The 15464-nt window shown below is 42.1% G+C and overlaps 1 protein-coding gene across 1 annotated transcript in view; it reads right to left on the reverse strand.

Annotated features, from left to right (window-relative positions):
• Positions 1-1517: 1517 nt before the first annotated feature.
• The window catches only part of NTN3 (netrin 3), a 195216-nt gene continuing 181269 nt past the window's right edge, over positions 1518-15464 (reverse strand). The window contains exon 7 of the mRNA XM_077449223.1: positions 1518-11310. Coding sequence (XP_077305349.1) covers positions 10982-11310 — 329 coding nt within the window. The 3' untranslated portion in view covers positions 1518-10981. The remainder of the gene's footprint in view (positions 11311-15464) is intronic.

Consider the following 15464-nt stretch of genomic DNA (forward strand, 5'->3'; position numbering starts at 1 on the left):
AGGTCAACATATGTCTGGTCAAGCATGTGGTGTCCAAGCGGCTGATGTTTTGGCCACGCGAGATACGCTTGAGACATATGTTGCAAATAGCAGCGGTGCGATCTGATGCACTTGTCTCAAAAAAGGCCCACACCAAAGAACTTTTAGAATAACGCGCAGAGGCAGCGCCCTGCACAGGCGGAGCTCTGCGGTGTGATTCAGTCGGTGTGCTGCCCCTAAGCTGGCCCCCGGATCCTTCCAACTTTACAAAATGTCCCGATCCTGTGAGCGGCCATCTTCTTGGTGTGCTCTAGCCTTACTACAGTACACACCACACTGATGTGTGCCTTTCCTGTGGGGCACCAACAGCTGATCCCAGAGAGCCTTCTGGCTGGTATGTAAATCTTGAGCCTGTTTCCATCACAAGTGCTGGGCCCTCCATTTGATGTTTGAGGCTGGATGAGGCCTGGGCAAGTTTTATTTGTTTATTCATCAGTCTCCAATTTTGTTTCTCTTGCATACCTTGATATTACCAGTGCGCAGCATATAGCCTTTGCATTTTACTTGTACAGCAGTCTACCACAGGGGCAGTAAGAGGAGAGGATTTTCAGGGGGGACTTTGTAGTAAGGCTGCTACTTTATGCTTTGACCAACTGCAACATTGTGTCTGGGAAGATTTTAACAGATAATTCATGTCAAAAGGGCTATGTATTGAACACTTTCCAAATAAGGACCAGAAAGTCCTCTGGATGTAAAAAAAGGTTAATTAGACTTGGCTTTAAAGTGGTTGTAAACCCTTACAACACACTTTGACCTACAGGTAAGCCTAGATTAAGGCCTACCCGTAGATCCAAGAAATATCTCCTAAACCTATACGGTTTAGGAGATATTTTCCCGAAGACAGGCACCGCTGTCTACGGCGCGCAGGCGCACTGAGCGCAGCATCGTCAACGACGAAGATGGCGTGCGTGTCGGCTCCCGTTTGCATGCGCGGGAGTGATGTCATTGCAGCTTCGCCGAATGACAGCGGCGGAGCTGCGAGACCCCATGAGAAGATGGATGCGCTGGACTACAGGGGACAGCGGTGACTTCGCTGGCTCCTGTGTCAGGTAAGTGACACATAATGGACTACTATGCGATGCATAGTAGTCCATTATGCTTTGCCTTTGCAGGGAATGAAAGAGGAAGTAAACTCATCATGGTTTACTTCCTCTTTAACGTTTCTTCTTTGCTGCCCTTTTCTGTATCATTTGTTTCCCATCCTGTTTATGTCCTACTTTTCCTTGCTTTCCTTTCCATCTCCTTCACTTTCCCTCTGCTCTTTTTTCGGTTTAAATTTTTGAAATATGTTGACACATCCCATAACCATCTGTGAGCCAATTACCTCCAAATTATGTTTTCAAAGATCATTTCCAGCATAATTTCTGACACACAAGCGGCACATTGCGAAAATCTAGGAACACATAAAAGCATTCTTTCCACACATCCTAATTTGCAGGTTACTCGATCACCGGGAAATAAAAAGAAACATCCACAAGTTCAGGTAAATCTTTTTATTAAATGTGTTTCCATGTCGGAAAGGTGTTTACAGGGCGGGAGCCTGCTCCTTCGCCACAAAGAAAAGGAATTTAGGATGTGGTAGAAGTAGATAATCACACAGAGATTGCTGAGAGAGGCACAGTGTTCAGGGCTCACTGTAAATAAAAGATTCTTAGTAGAACTAACAGGGGGCATAGCTGGGTGGGCCTGGAAAGCTATACATAGGCCAATGCAAAGTTTAAAGAGACCTTGTCACCAGACTAATCATTTCAAAAACAGTCCTCCCATACTAGTATATATAGATTTAACATATTTTAGGCATGATATTCACCTGTAAAAGCCTTTGCTTCGACATTCTAAAGCCTTGAGAATGATATTGGACATCCTCATCTTGGATATGATGACAACAGCCCTGGTCGACTCAGAGTTGTCACTCAAGCAACTCTCTATAGCAGCCTTTCTTAACCTGTTTACCCTACAAGAACCCTTAAAATGATAATCAGGTCTCAGCATACCCATGATAAACCTAACATATTGAGGGTCAATAGGAAAAATGCCCCTTACATTGGTGGTCAGTGGGAAGAATGCCTATCTAAAAGACAGATAAAAAGATTATTGGTGTCTTGTCATGGGCTCCGTTAAATGGTGTTGGCCCCAGAACTATGGAGGCATCATCAAATGGGAGGTCAATCAGCCACAGCTTATGGCCCCCAAGCAACTTTTGGAGGAAACCTAGTGTTCCACAGAACCGTGGTTGAAAAAGACCCATCTTCCCCTTCATTGCTCCTACATGGGTATGTAAAAAGGGGAGGGGCAGAGGAGCTTGGCCAGCACACAGGGTAATAAGACACTCCTAGAAGAAAGGGAGACTTGACGTGCAAGGAGAGAGAAGAAGTTAGTGAATTGGAATTTATTCTTCTGAAGTAGTCAGATTTTCTTGCAGGTTCTGAGGTACATTGCAAGCCAATACAAAATCATTTATGGAAAGGGAAAATGCTTTACAGAAAAGTAAGCATTTGCAATACGTGATTTTTTTGTACTTTTACCTACACTTTTTAAATTGGTGACAGGGTCTCTTTAAGGCTTAATACTGATATCCACAACAATCTGATTGACCTGGGTCTTGGCATTTTTCCTGGGCTTATTCAGGCTTTGTTACTAATACAAAGTGTTATTGTGGTATAGCTCTTACCCATAAGGTAATTCAGGCGTTTAGAGGCCCAAAGTAGTCACCTGTCCACACCAAATTATATTTCTGTGGTGCCTCTTACATAGTGATGTCACTAGCACCTAGTGAAAAGGCTGTAGGTTGTTTAATACTGGTCCAGCCCACAATATGGTTGCCAATGCTTTGTAGAGATGACATAGATATGCAAATGCGTCCCAGGAGCCTCCTGACTTTGATATGCAACCAAAACATTGGCAAAGCAAATGAATAAGCCCCTGCCTCCATCTCCCATGTAATTAAGCCCCAGCCTCACCATAAAATAATCAGTCAAGGAGCTTGTCTATGGTCCCACTAAAAAGAGCCAGTTTTGCACATATAGCATTTTGGGGACTTCTGTGGAGCTTCTAATGGCCACTTGCATGTACAGTATATTTTTTCCCTAGAGATGTCATGGTGATAGCTCTATTTCCAAATAAAACTATTACTTGTTTCTTCATTACCATAATTTTATCACTCCCTGACAGTAATTATTAGTTAGAACAAGGCTCTTGGCATGCAGGATTATGTTTCTGGACTGCTAGACAGAGAATTGTCATTAAAGTGGAGTGCCCATTTAAAAAAAAAAATAATAATTAAAAGTCAGCAGCTACAAATTATGCAGCTGCTGACTCTTAATAATCGGACACTTACCTGTCCCAGGGTCCAGTGATGCGGGGGATTGAAGCCCCGCTCGTCCCCCCCTCTGTTCAGCGGTGCCGGCATTGTAACTGTGGGCACCCAGCTGTGGCTTCACAGCCGGGCACCCACTGCGCATGCGCGAGTGAGCGGCTGTGCAATCATCTGGGACTTGTCACGTGTCCCAGATGATTGACAAGAGGGAGGGGGCAGAGCTGAGCCCCTCCTTTGCTGAGGGGAAGTGATGTCACCAGCCCAGGCACTGAAGGAGGCAGACTATGAGGGACCCCCTAGTCATGTAGAGGTGAGTAAAAATAAATACATTTCCAAATGTTTTTTTTTTTAGGAATATTAATGATTTTTTTTTGTGTGCAACCCCACTTTAATAACCTGATAAAATAATGTAGGTTTATAAACACACTTGCTGAAAATTCTTTTTGAAGAAGAAGTTGGCCCTGGCCTGCAGCCCATATTTGTCACATAGGGGAATTTACTAAATCTAAGTGCAAAATGTGGTGCACCTCTGCACACAAACCAATCAGCTTCCATATTTTATTGTCAAAGCTTAATTGAACAAGCTGAAGTTAGAAGCTGATTGGTTGCCATGCACAGATGCACCAGATTCTAAGTGTTCCAGTTTTAGTAAATCTCCCCCAAAGTGTCCCACACACTATGCAGTTACATGGCCAGCTACACAAACTCATGGTAAGATTGCCATTTGATCTAGCTGATAATAATACGGGTGACAATTGTATGTCTGTAGACACACTCTGAACTTTACAGATACCCTCTGGGTGACCAATCTTGGGGAACAATTTATTTTTTTCTGTATAGTCGCTTATGTTACCCTCAGCTGAGCCAGGGATCTTTTGTAAGGGCATAAATTTGCCCTAAAAAGCATGCATGGTCATGGAGAAATGTTTTGTCAGCTCTAACAACTGCCAATCAAGTCATTGGGTGGTCATGCAAGAAACACCAAACAAAAGTCAATTTAAACATCAACTGAGCCAGATGCAATATTATTGGCCATCCTATCAGAATCAGTCACTGTTCAGCAGCACTGCTGTATGCCATGCCTGCCCAAATACAATAGCTGGCACTAGTTTCCTCCATTCAAGCTATTTAGGGTAGATGGGGGCTGAACAATGGAAAATCAAGCCTTGAGTCACAAGTAATACAGGTGAGGCCCCACAACAAACATAGTGGTATCATCTGTAAATCTAGTTACAGTTTTCAATTGATTCCATTTTTTTAAAGGTGGGTCTGAAAGGAGCTTTGATGACAGCCCACCTAAATATACTGCACTACAATGTGCAAAGTTGCAATTAAGCCACTCTGGAGATTTTACTGGCTCTATCACACCACTGAAATCTCTAGCAATCTAATGGTAAATGCAGTGATCATCACTAAACAGATGGAACAAATTACCCTATTGTGTAAATCATACAAGCTGCATGCAGTTGTAATTAAAACTTGTATTAGGAGCTCAGTGTTTTTAGCTTAACAGATTGAGCACAATAAAAAAAAAATATTATAGTAAACTGTTTGATAAAAGTCTTACCCCAGCACTTGCACTTTACATCTTTCAGTTCTGCTTTTTTGAACTTCCGGTCTTCAGAGGAAAGAGATAACAGAGGACAGTGCTTTATAGAGCATGTCTGACATTGACTGTTAGCTTGGAGAAGAGGGAGGAGAAGGAGGTAGCAGGGGAGTGCCTTGCCATCCTTGGCTATGGAGCTACTACTGTCCGGCCTATGGGGTGACAACAGTCTACCAGTTTTGCTCCTGCATTGTCCCCCTGCCACATTCGCTTGTGGTACAGACCACAAGCGGCCATGCCAACACATATTGCACAGCCACGGTCCATCTTTAAAAAGCTGGTTCAGAGTAATGATGTGCAGCCAATGCTGGAACGAGTGCATGTTGCCAAGAAGAAGCTAATAGAGGTTGCAGGAGATCAGCAGCACTGAGATGCAAGAGAGTTAAAAAAAACGGTATTGTTTGTGATACACAGTGCTTTAACAAACTACGTATCATCTGTTTTAGAGTTCATATTCTAACTTTTATGCTACTAAATGCTACATTGTGTAGCTTACACCATAGGCATCAATTTGTTCCATCAGTTTAGTCATCAATTGCTACCCCTAGCAATTATAAGACCCCTTTTACACCAGGGCGTTTTGCAGGCGCTATAGGAAATAGAAATATAGAAATAGCGCCTGCAATACGCCCGAAAGAAGCTGCACCATTGTGTGTAGTGTGAAAGGGCTTTCACACTACAGCGGTGCGCTGGCAGGATGTCAGGGAAAAGTCCTGCCAGCAGCTTCTTTGGAGCGGTGAAGGAGCGGTGTGTTTAGCGCTCCTCTACCGCTGCTCCCCATTGAAATCAATGGGGCAGCGCTGTAATACCGCTGGCAAAACGCCGCTATTGCGGTGTATTTCCAGCAGTTTTAACCCTTTCTTGGCCGCTAGCGGGGGTAAAAGTGCCCCGCTAGCGCCGAAATGCGCCACAAATCCAGCGGTGAAACGCCTCTAAAAATAGCGGAGTTTTACCGCCCACGCTATAGGCGGTGTGGTGTGAAAGGGGTCTTAATGGCTGACAATTTTAGGTGCATGGCTGAGCAACACTCACCCCAACTGACACTCAACCTAACCTTTACCTCAGTTTTTCTTGCTTCAACCAATTATCAGCTTTTGATGTGCACATTTTTATCATTTGGGACATACCTAGCATTCTCTTTACCATAGGAGGCAATTAGTAAGATAATTTAGTAGGTAAAAGCCCAGGTTATACAAATGCCATTTCACAGTGTCCCTCTTATTCTGAGTGCCAGGTCTCCGTCATGCCACTATAGTTAATGTGTATGTGTGTGTGTGTGTGTGTGTGGGGGGGGGGGGGGGGGGTCTTATTGAAACCTATATGTGACCAGTATCTCATTTATGATTTATGCATGTAACATAGTTATCATTGAAATTTAAGATTTGCCATTTCTGTTCACAAGTCAACATAAGACACACATTTACACTACAAAACAGAAAAACTCACATAAATAGAGAAAGGGGAATCCATTACACCAATATCAGTATCCAAATGTCAAATTGATCAGGCAGGTTGTAGTGAGATATATATATACACTGGCCCAAAGAGAAGGAGATTTGGATATAACAAAGTATAGCAAGTGACATATCTGATGCTTCAGCCACATATATAACAAAATCTCCTATTATTTAATTTTTATAAACACTGAACTAGACAGCATGCATATTTCATAATATGCCATAGCCAATGTAACAATGAGTTACACAAGTCACATGATGTAAGTATTTGATACTGAGTTATAATAAAAGCATTATAAACATGGATAATTCTGCTGCACTTGGGATTGTAGCAACCAGCCAATAACAGCTTAATAAAATGAATAAGCTATTGCGCTGAGTAAACCCAAACCATCATTTAGCAGGGCGCATAAGAGACCAGGAGAGTAGTAGGGAACACCAGGTGAAGTGGATGCAGCTCCTCAAATATTAAGGCTTGAGATCCTAATGCAATAGTTATATAACCAATAACAGCTTAAATGACATTAGAAACTTTGGGAATATCTCACCACCTAGGGTACTTGAACAGTCACACACTGGTACATCCTAGTGATCCAATGGACTGAAAATCGTATCTTACCTTCTGTTCATCTCTGCTTATTAAAAGATAAGTGCACCATTGAGATCAAATTAAAATGCTATCTTCTACATCTGGTGAGCCAATACCAGGATATGGAAAAATATATTTTCCAGATACACCTTAAGTGAAATATAAGAAAGCATTTGTTCACAAAGTTGAGAATCTGGTAAAACCAGACTTATCCATCACCTTTTAGTTGAGTACATCTCATGTGACTTTAGCAAGTCATTTATAAGTAACATTTTAGAATCATGTACATCTAAAGGGATGCTGAAATGATTGCTTGATATACAGTAATTCTGTATGCATAGAGCCCACAGTGTTTGGAATATAGCTTAAAGCTTAACTGAAGATAACGTAGAGACGGCATGCAGTTTTTCTACCCAAAAACATAAGCTGAAACGTTAGTCTTATACAGCCATTAGCTATAAATCACCTATCAGTGTTCCCTATTGCAGAGCAGTATGAAAATGATCCTAACAAGATAAGGAGGTGATAGGCACAGAGGCTTGGTCATAATACCTAATATGCAAGCAGTGTAATTATAAGGTATAAGTCCACGATAAGTCAAAAAATGTCCAAGGCACTAGGGCAGGCTTCTTGGTGGAGTTTAGTAGACTCTGAATATACAGAGACAAAAACAAAATTAGAGAAGCCCATCTATGTGCAGTAAGACTTTGTATTTTAAAAGACCCCACAACAGGGCTACTTACAATAGATAGGCAAACAACAGGCACATCAATTGGTGTAGGTCTGGAACCCCAGTTGGAGCTGCTGGTACCGCCAGATGGAATGTGACAGAAGTCCCCATGTGGAAGAAGATACTGGCTGAATTCCTTCCAGAAGAGGTTGGGCAGCCAGGAGCAAGATGACGCAGCCAAGGTTCAAGACGAGAATACAACGCGTTTCAGAGCATACGCTATACCACATAGGGGCACGCGCTCTCCCTTGTCAAGCAAATAACAACACCTCACCTATTGATGTGCCTGTTGTTTACCTATCTATTGTAAATAGCCCTGTTTTGGGGTCTTTTAAAATACAAAGCCTTACTGCACTTAGTGGTGCTTCTCTGCTTTTGTTATCATCTGAAAATGTTCCTGTCTGCTGTGTGTAGGAGCACCAATGAATGAGCCTAGTATGCTCATAGCCACACCCCTGCTCTGCTCAGTACTGTGCTGTGATTTATGCATCACTCCAATGCCCACCCCCAAGCAGCACTATCACTATGGTCATGAAGGTGGACAGCATGGCGTTAGGATCACTGCCACATAGAGGTAATAGGTAAATATTTGTCCTACATTTTAACATAAAACATTACTCCAGCTACCTTGTATGTGTTTTAAATGGTAACTACTATTTATTTTCAGTAAACAGAGGGGGGAATTTGAATTGGCTGGAACATCTAAGACACGTTTAAAAAGAGAAGAAAAGGAAAGGAAATAGTTATATTTGCAAAACGTGCTTAGATACAGAAAAGTGGAACTTCAGGCAAACAGCTAAATCAACATTAGAAAACGGTATACTGTATGTTTCCTGTTTTGCCTGCCAAAGGATTTGTAATTTTGTTCTGCCAGTCTTAAAATGTTCTCACTTCTGCTACACTGCACCACAAGGAAAGTCAATCTGTTACTCTCTGAGGGTTGTTTTTTTTTTACTTCCTACATCACCTCCATACTTAGTGGATATGGGAGATGATATGGGTCACCTATGAGGCCAATCGAGTCAGCTTTCTCAAGTTAAGAGAAGGTGGGGATGGCACTACGGCTAAGTTTCAATATCGGACACCCAATCCTCAGTACAGCTTAGTAACGCTGACCCTGGTAAGACCACAGGTTCAGCATTACTGAGCTCCCTGCCACACCGCTGCGCTTTTCATACAGGCAGGTGCAGTGGCCATGCCTCTTCAGTGATGCGGAGCCTGTTAAAAGTGCACCTGCCTCCACAGCCAGGCAGGAAACTCTACTCAGTGACATTGAGCCTTAACTTTTAACATGCTCTAACATGAGTTGTGTGTGTGTGTGTGTGGGTCAATCTTTGCCACAGTGGGGAAGTATCAAAAATGGCATCCATCCCCGGGACAGCCCTGGGGTTAATGGTGACCTGTCCAGTGAGCAGGCTGACAGAAGTGTATAAAAAAACAAAATTGAATGAACAGAAATATAAATCCTTTGGTGGATAAAACCATTCAGATATATGGATTTCAAAAGTGTTCAGATTTAAAGAGGCGCATGTGACTTTTTGTGTTACTTTTAAAAATATTCCTCCATTTTCTCACATCCATTTTATATCATATATGAAACATCACTAAAGTGCACTTATCCTTTAGACAGTGATAAATGATCGTAATTGAGGGCCATGTAGTACTAACTCACTGCAACCTACAATGAATGGTAGATGTGCATGCTGGGGCTCAGAGAATCTTATGGGAGTCTAATAACATGTCCTTACTATATAGACTCAACCTGACAAATTAACTTTTTGCAGATTTAGGGATGGGGTAATCCAGGACAATGAAAATACCTAGATATGCAAAGCAAATATTGTATACTGAATTTCAAACTAAGCAGACCGTACCTCAATGTACTGAGGGTGGTTATAATAACACAGGTATTGTTACACATCACTCATATTAGTCGCCTTTTCACCGTCACACAAGCTTGTAACTCTGTAGCAATGAGCAGGGTCAGTCTTACACATAACAACATTAGATAATATAAAGTCTTGTATGTTACATATCAGGAATATTTTTTTACACATTCAAGAAGCATCCATGTCCTAAAAACATTATAGGTAAGTCCATAAGGAATTTACAACAGTTTATTGTTTGGCAGAGGTTTGGTTACTGTACAAAGGCTCTGCACGTCTTCTCAACATTTGGCCACCAGCGATAAACTGCAATGTAGGTACTATAAGAATCGGTTCTTCTTACTAGGAGATTAGTTGATTAGATTAAATTAGATAGTGTTACAAAATTGCCATTCATGAGCCAAGTAAGATTATTTTGCTTCTTTGAGTTTTAGGTTTAACTGGAAATGGCCTTAATGGTATAGTCTTCTTTTTTTTTTTGCCTTTTTCTTGGTCAACACTGTTATAATTTAGAAAGATAATGTAGACAAGGATACTGCTGTTTTTCTTCTCACAGCTGAGAAATGAACAGAAAAGCATCTAGTAAGGTCCTGCTTTATTGCAAAAGTTTTTATAGTTTGTACCTCAGGTACATTTCCTGAAACTCATAAAGCTTTCAGCATCTTCCCAGACCGGCAACATGAAAATGATGTCTCCATGGAAATTGGCCTCTAGAAGTTCATAAGCAGTACAGATTCATGTTGTAATATATCTGGGAAACGTTTGTTAATGTACTTGATATTTCTGCATCTTTACAAAGGCTGCCCAGTGTGGATGAATGAGGGTTGGTAAAAGAACTTTGGGCACATAAAATGTTTTCAAGTTTGTAAGTTCATAGGATTTGGATTGGGTTTTTAAAAATAAAACAATTAAAAGTGGGTGTCCAAGACAGAAACATTTTAGAGAGGCCTTAACTTGAAGAACCAAGGCTTTTAACCAAGTGACACCAGGTCACAATTTCATGATGACCATACATTTTCCAAGAGCATTTGTATTGTCTGTAAGCTGGTCTGAGCCCCGTGAGTAAAGGGGACAGTGTCTAGTGTGCATTGGGGTTAGTTGGCAGACAGGTAGTGGCTGATACTGTGTCCCAGCATGTAAGAAAGGGGCGTAGATCTAATCATGGATTATTAACATCATAACTCTAGCTTCAGTGAGAGAGACTCTACTAAAGTCCTGAAAAGAAGCCTCCTTCCATGTACGTGGATATAAGAGCACCCCAGCTCTTAGTTAGACCTCCAAACTTTGGAGACGGCCATTGTTCAGAACATTATAAATTGCATTTGTACAGGTTTACAGTTCTCATTTCTGAACAACCCTCATGGCTTGACACATTTTCCTTTTTTTTCTTTGCGCTGGAGTTTCCTCAGACGCCTGGTCCAAGCGTCCCTCCACTGAATCACCATGCTGTTCTTGTCAGCTGTTATCCCTGGCCTGTCTCCTTGACCTTCGCTGCTGCCCATCACCAAGTATCGGCGGCTCAGTAGGATCTTTGGGCACTTGCAGGACAAATCCTTGATGTGGATCCACAACACATTGTCTCCTCGTTTCACTCGATCATCTCGGCACTTGTATACAGAAAGGATATTGACAGTGAACTTTGCCCATGATCCAACCATCTCGATCTCCAAGACATTCACTTGGACCACTGCAAAAAAAAAAAAGTAATTTGTGAAATAGAAATTTAAAATGTTTATTACTACTTGGTACTCAGATACCATTAGTCTTTTGTGTGTCATATAAAAAATAGAAAACAGATTGCAGTGTTTGTGGTCAACAAAACTGACATGGAACTGTTGGTGAACAGGCCCATATTGTATATGCAGTGGCTAAAACACATATACAGTATGGTTAACCCTCTGACATGAACAACCTTCCTTAGGCCATGATGTGGCCAGGATCTACCTCCCAGCTCCCACCTCCTTTCCTTTTTTTTCCTCTGTAGACCCAGCAAGATACCCTGCTTCTCTACTTTCCTACTTTGTTCCTTTCTCTTACTCTATCCATAATTTTTTAATGCACATAATGTTGGCTCTGGACAAATACACCCAACCATCCAGGGGGAATACACACAGTGCGAAACATGCACTGAGAACAGAATACCTGACATGGACTCTCTGGCCTCAGTGCTGCCCCCCATGTGCCTCCATGAATGCTGCTCAAGATGGCTGTTTTAATTGGCTTCATTGGTGGTATGTCCTTGGTGCATGGTTTTGCCATTGTTTTCAATGATTATACTTCACATCTGTGTGGTTCATTGATGTGCATTGCCCAAAAAAGCTTATGTGCCCTTTTTTATGTTGACGTGCATTACAGCCTATTTAGTGTGCACCTCAACGCATGACAACATTCTGTGCACCTCAACGCATGACAACATTCCTTTCTCAAGCAATTCAAAAGTTATATAATGCATACGTATACTACCCTGTTTCCCCTAAAATAAGACCTAGTGTGATTGTCGGTGATAGCTGCAATAAAAGCCCTATTATTTTTGAGGAAACAGAGTAGGGCTTATTTGGGTGGTTGGGCAGCCAACACCGACAATCACGCTAGGTCTTATTTTAGGGGAAACAGGGTATGTGTAAATCCAGCTTTAGGGCCTATTCACTCTTGTCTGTATTTCTGCAGTAACAATCTTGAATGTTACTGCATGGAACTGCATTTTAGGTAGAAATCCTGCAACTGGTTTGCCTCTTTTTGCTGAAGTCTCATATGTTTTCAAAGGGAAACTATAATAGCCCGTTCACACTGATGCATGTGCACATTGGTGTAAATAGCCTCTGAAAAAACAAAATTGTTATTTGTCCAGTAACTAATACCTTATATTACTTCAGGCTTTGCAGTAGGAGCTGCATCTTCTGCAGACATAAGCCTATTTAGATTTACAGAAAAGTGGCATCAGGCTAATGAACATGCCAGCTCGACAGTAGCTCTCTATATAAATTATGTTGCCCAAGATAGCTTTTATACAGAGAGATAGTAACTTTGGTCACCATCCAACTGAAATCTTAACATACCAGGCACATAATGGCTCTTGTTTGGGCTGAGGGAGGCACCAGGGCCCGAGGTTATGGTATAAAACCACTACCCCCCACTTCCAAAAAGCTCTATTTATCAGCAAGGGGTCTTTGTCCTGCTGACAGGGACAGCTTGGGGAGGCCTGGTTCAGGCTCTCTTGTCTCACAGACCCAAAACGCCTCTTCTATTCTCCGCACGCCAAGAGCCCCTGCCATACATCAATGTGTTTCTTCCCCTCCGTGCTCAGGATGAATGGTCACCGTGTCAGACAGATTAGGGGCCATCAGCTTACATCCAATGGCTGTGCAGCCAGGTGATTATTAGCATCTCATTAGCATGCGGTTCCCTCCCATGGATATTTGATTTTTTTGGGGGGGTCGATATCCTTTTTAACATTTCTGGCAGACGCAGAAAGGGATAGCTATGAAAAGAAATAGAGAGGGAGAGGGCCTATGAAACAGGGAAAGAGGTGGAAAACTGTCCCATGAATTAAAAGGCAAGAGTGCTTTCTCCTTTCTCATCCTAATGGTAATACAAACCTTTTATAACTCGGTGGCATCTCCCCTCTCTGTGCCTCTCAACTCTTGTGTGGCTGAATGGGTGTGGATCGCCAATTCTCTGGCTGCTATGTGGCCAATGATGGAAAGATCGGCCCTAGCGTGAGCCATACATACTGTATATTCTATATGTGTAGCATTGGCCATACATTCCTATTCCCTTGGTACTTGTCAGTCTCTGAACTTTTATTGACCCCAGAATAAATGAACTCTTTGAATCTTTGGAAGACTTATAGACCTATAAAATAAATATAGATCACACAAGGATCCACATTCACCACAGACTGTTTTTTCCTATTTGTTTCTACAACATCTTTACATGCATTTTATTAGCCATTTACAGCAAACTATACCTCCATATTGACCTATGGACCTAAGCTTTCATTAAAGTATAACCACACTCAACAATACACATGTGATCTACTGCAGCTCGCCAGTCCTCAAATGGAATGGTTGCATTCATTTTTATTGTTTCCAGCTAAAACATTTTCTGCAAGTACAGAAATACCTGTTGATCTTGCCAGAAATGCAGTGTCCTTGTCACTTCCTGTGAGCTGAACTGAAAATAAAATACAGTGTATCTGTAGATTACTAATCCCACCAATCTACCATGTAATGTAATGAACGAAGAAGGCAGACATGTTTAAAATTCAAGCCTGGGTGACAACCATGACTCCCTCCATAGATACGCAAAGGGAGTAAGTGTAAACAACCTGTAGGCAGGTGTGGTTTACCTCCCTTCTATAGGTGTCTCTCTGTTGCTGACCACCGTACAGAGGGAATAGAGGATGAGAGGGACCTTGTTCCTCTGTAGGTGCCACCAGGTGAGCAGTGGTCTAATTGGAAGCTGCAACACTTTGTGTCTGCGAATATCTTTGGTGAAGACAATGTTAATATATAGCACTGTCCTGCTGCACTTGGTGCACATTAGTGAAATTGATAGGCAAGGGACAGGATCCATGCTGGTTAGGGACAGAGCACCAAGGCCTAGGGAAAGGTTCATGAGGAGGAGGGACAGAATGGGGACACATCCACTGGCTCCGCCATCTCTGGACTTTAGAGTTGTGACAAGGATCGGATTATCAGTCTGCTAAGTTTTGCTTATACTGCCACCCCACCAAATAACCACCCCTCTCTAACCAAATGCTGTTCCAGTAACGTAAGCCTTATCAAGGAGATACTATAAGTGCTGGTACTCTGCCATAGTGCCAAAATACTGCTGAGATTTTCTGCACTGAGGCCTATGTCATTGAGACGCTGTTATCAACTTGCTGTGAGTCTGTTAAGCAAATACTTTGCCACTGTTCTCCACCTGTTATTTGTTACTTCAACTTTTCCAAATAATAACTTTGCCACTCTACTTGGTCTTAGTGTGCCTTTCCTCCATCTTGGGCACCAACCTACTGGCCTCGCCCATAACTCAGGGACAGGACATTTACAGGATCATCTGGTGAAACAACCTGAAAAAGGAAAAATGAATGCAGCTACTATATCTAAGGACTTTTGGTATTGGGTTTAGATGCTTTCAAGCCTTTATGTTACTATTCAAATGATCTGATAACGAGGCTGACCCACACATCGAAGGAAACCTAAAACATAGACCACCTAGCGGTTATAAAAGCCTATTTTCTTTCCTCGAGCCCGTGGTGTGGTGAGAAAAATACTAAGCATCATAAGTGAACAAAAAAAAAAAGTGCTCTTAGGGGGTGTGTCTAAGAGTCCCCTGCCAAATAGGAAAGACCCTTCCCCGACCCTCCTTTCCCGGGCACAAGACTCCTGACAGGGGTAAGCCAAAAGACCTGGTGGACCCTGCTGCTCATGGTCAGCTGAAGCCAACCAACAAGTACTAGGTGAGGGGATCTCTTGATGAGCAAGACCCCCTAGGCAGGGGAGGAAGGAACCTGATGGCCATACATGTTCTAGACTTCAGGGTAGGCCTGCAGACCCAAACCCTGTATCCTGAGTGGAAAAGGAAAACACATATATAGTATGGACAGCAAAATAGAAAAGTGAAGTGCAATGGCTAAGCCTTGTGGCCTTGTTAAAAACAATTGTCCTGCTCTTGGTCAAAAGGCCTACCCCATGAGGCATTGTGCAGAAAAAAAAAAGGTTAGGTGTTGTGGCTAGACATGTGCAATTTGTTTTGGTCTGAATATAAATTCAGAAACATTTTTGCTTATTCAGAGATTCGGATGTAACCGAATCTCCAAATAAAATAGTAACAAAT

The sequence above is a fragment of the Lithobates pipiens genome, unplaced genomic scaffold (genome assembly GCF_037356315.1).
Source record: "Lithobates pipiens isolate NorthernLeopardFrog02 unplaced genomic scaffold, aLitPip1_a1.2 Scaffold_22, whole genome shotgun sequence".
NCBI lineage: Eukaryota > Metazoa > Chordata > Amphibia > Anura > Ranidae > Lithobates > Lithobates pipiens.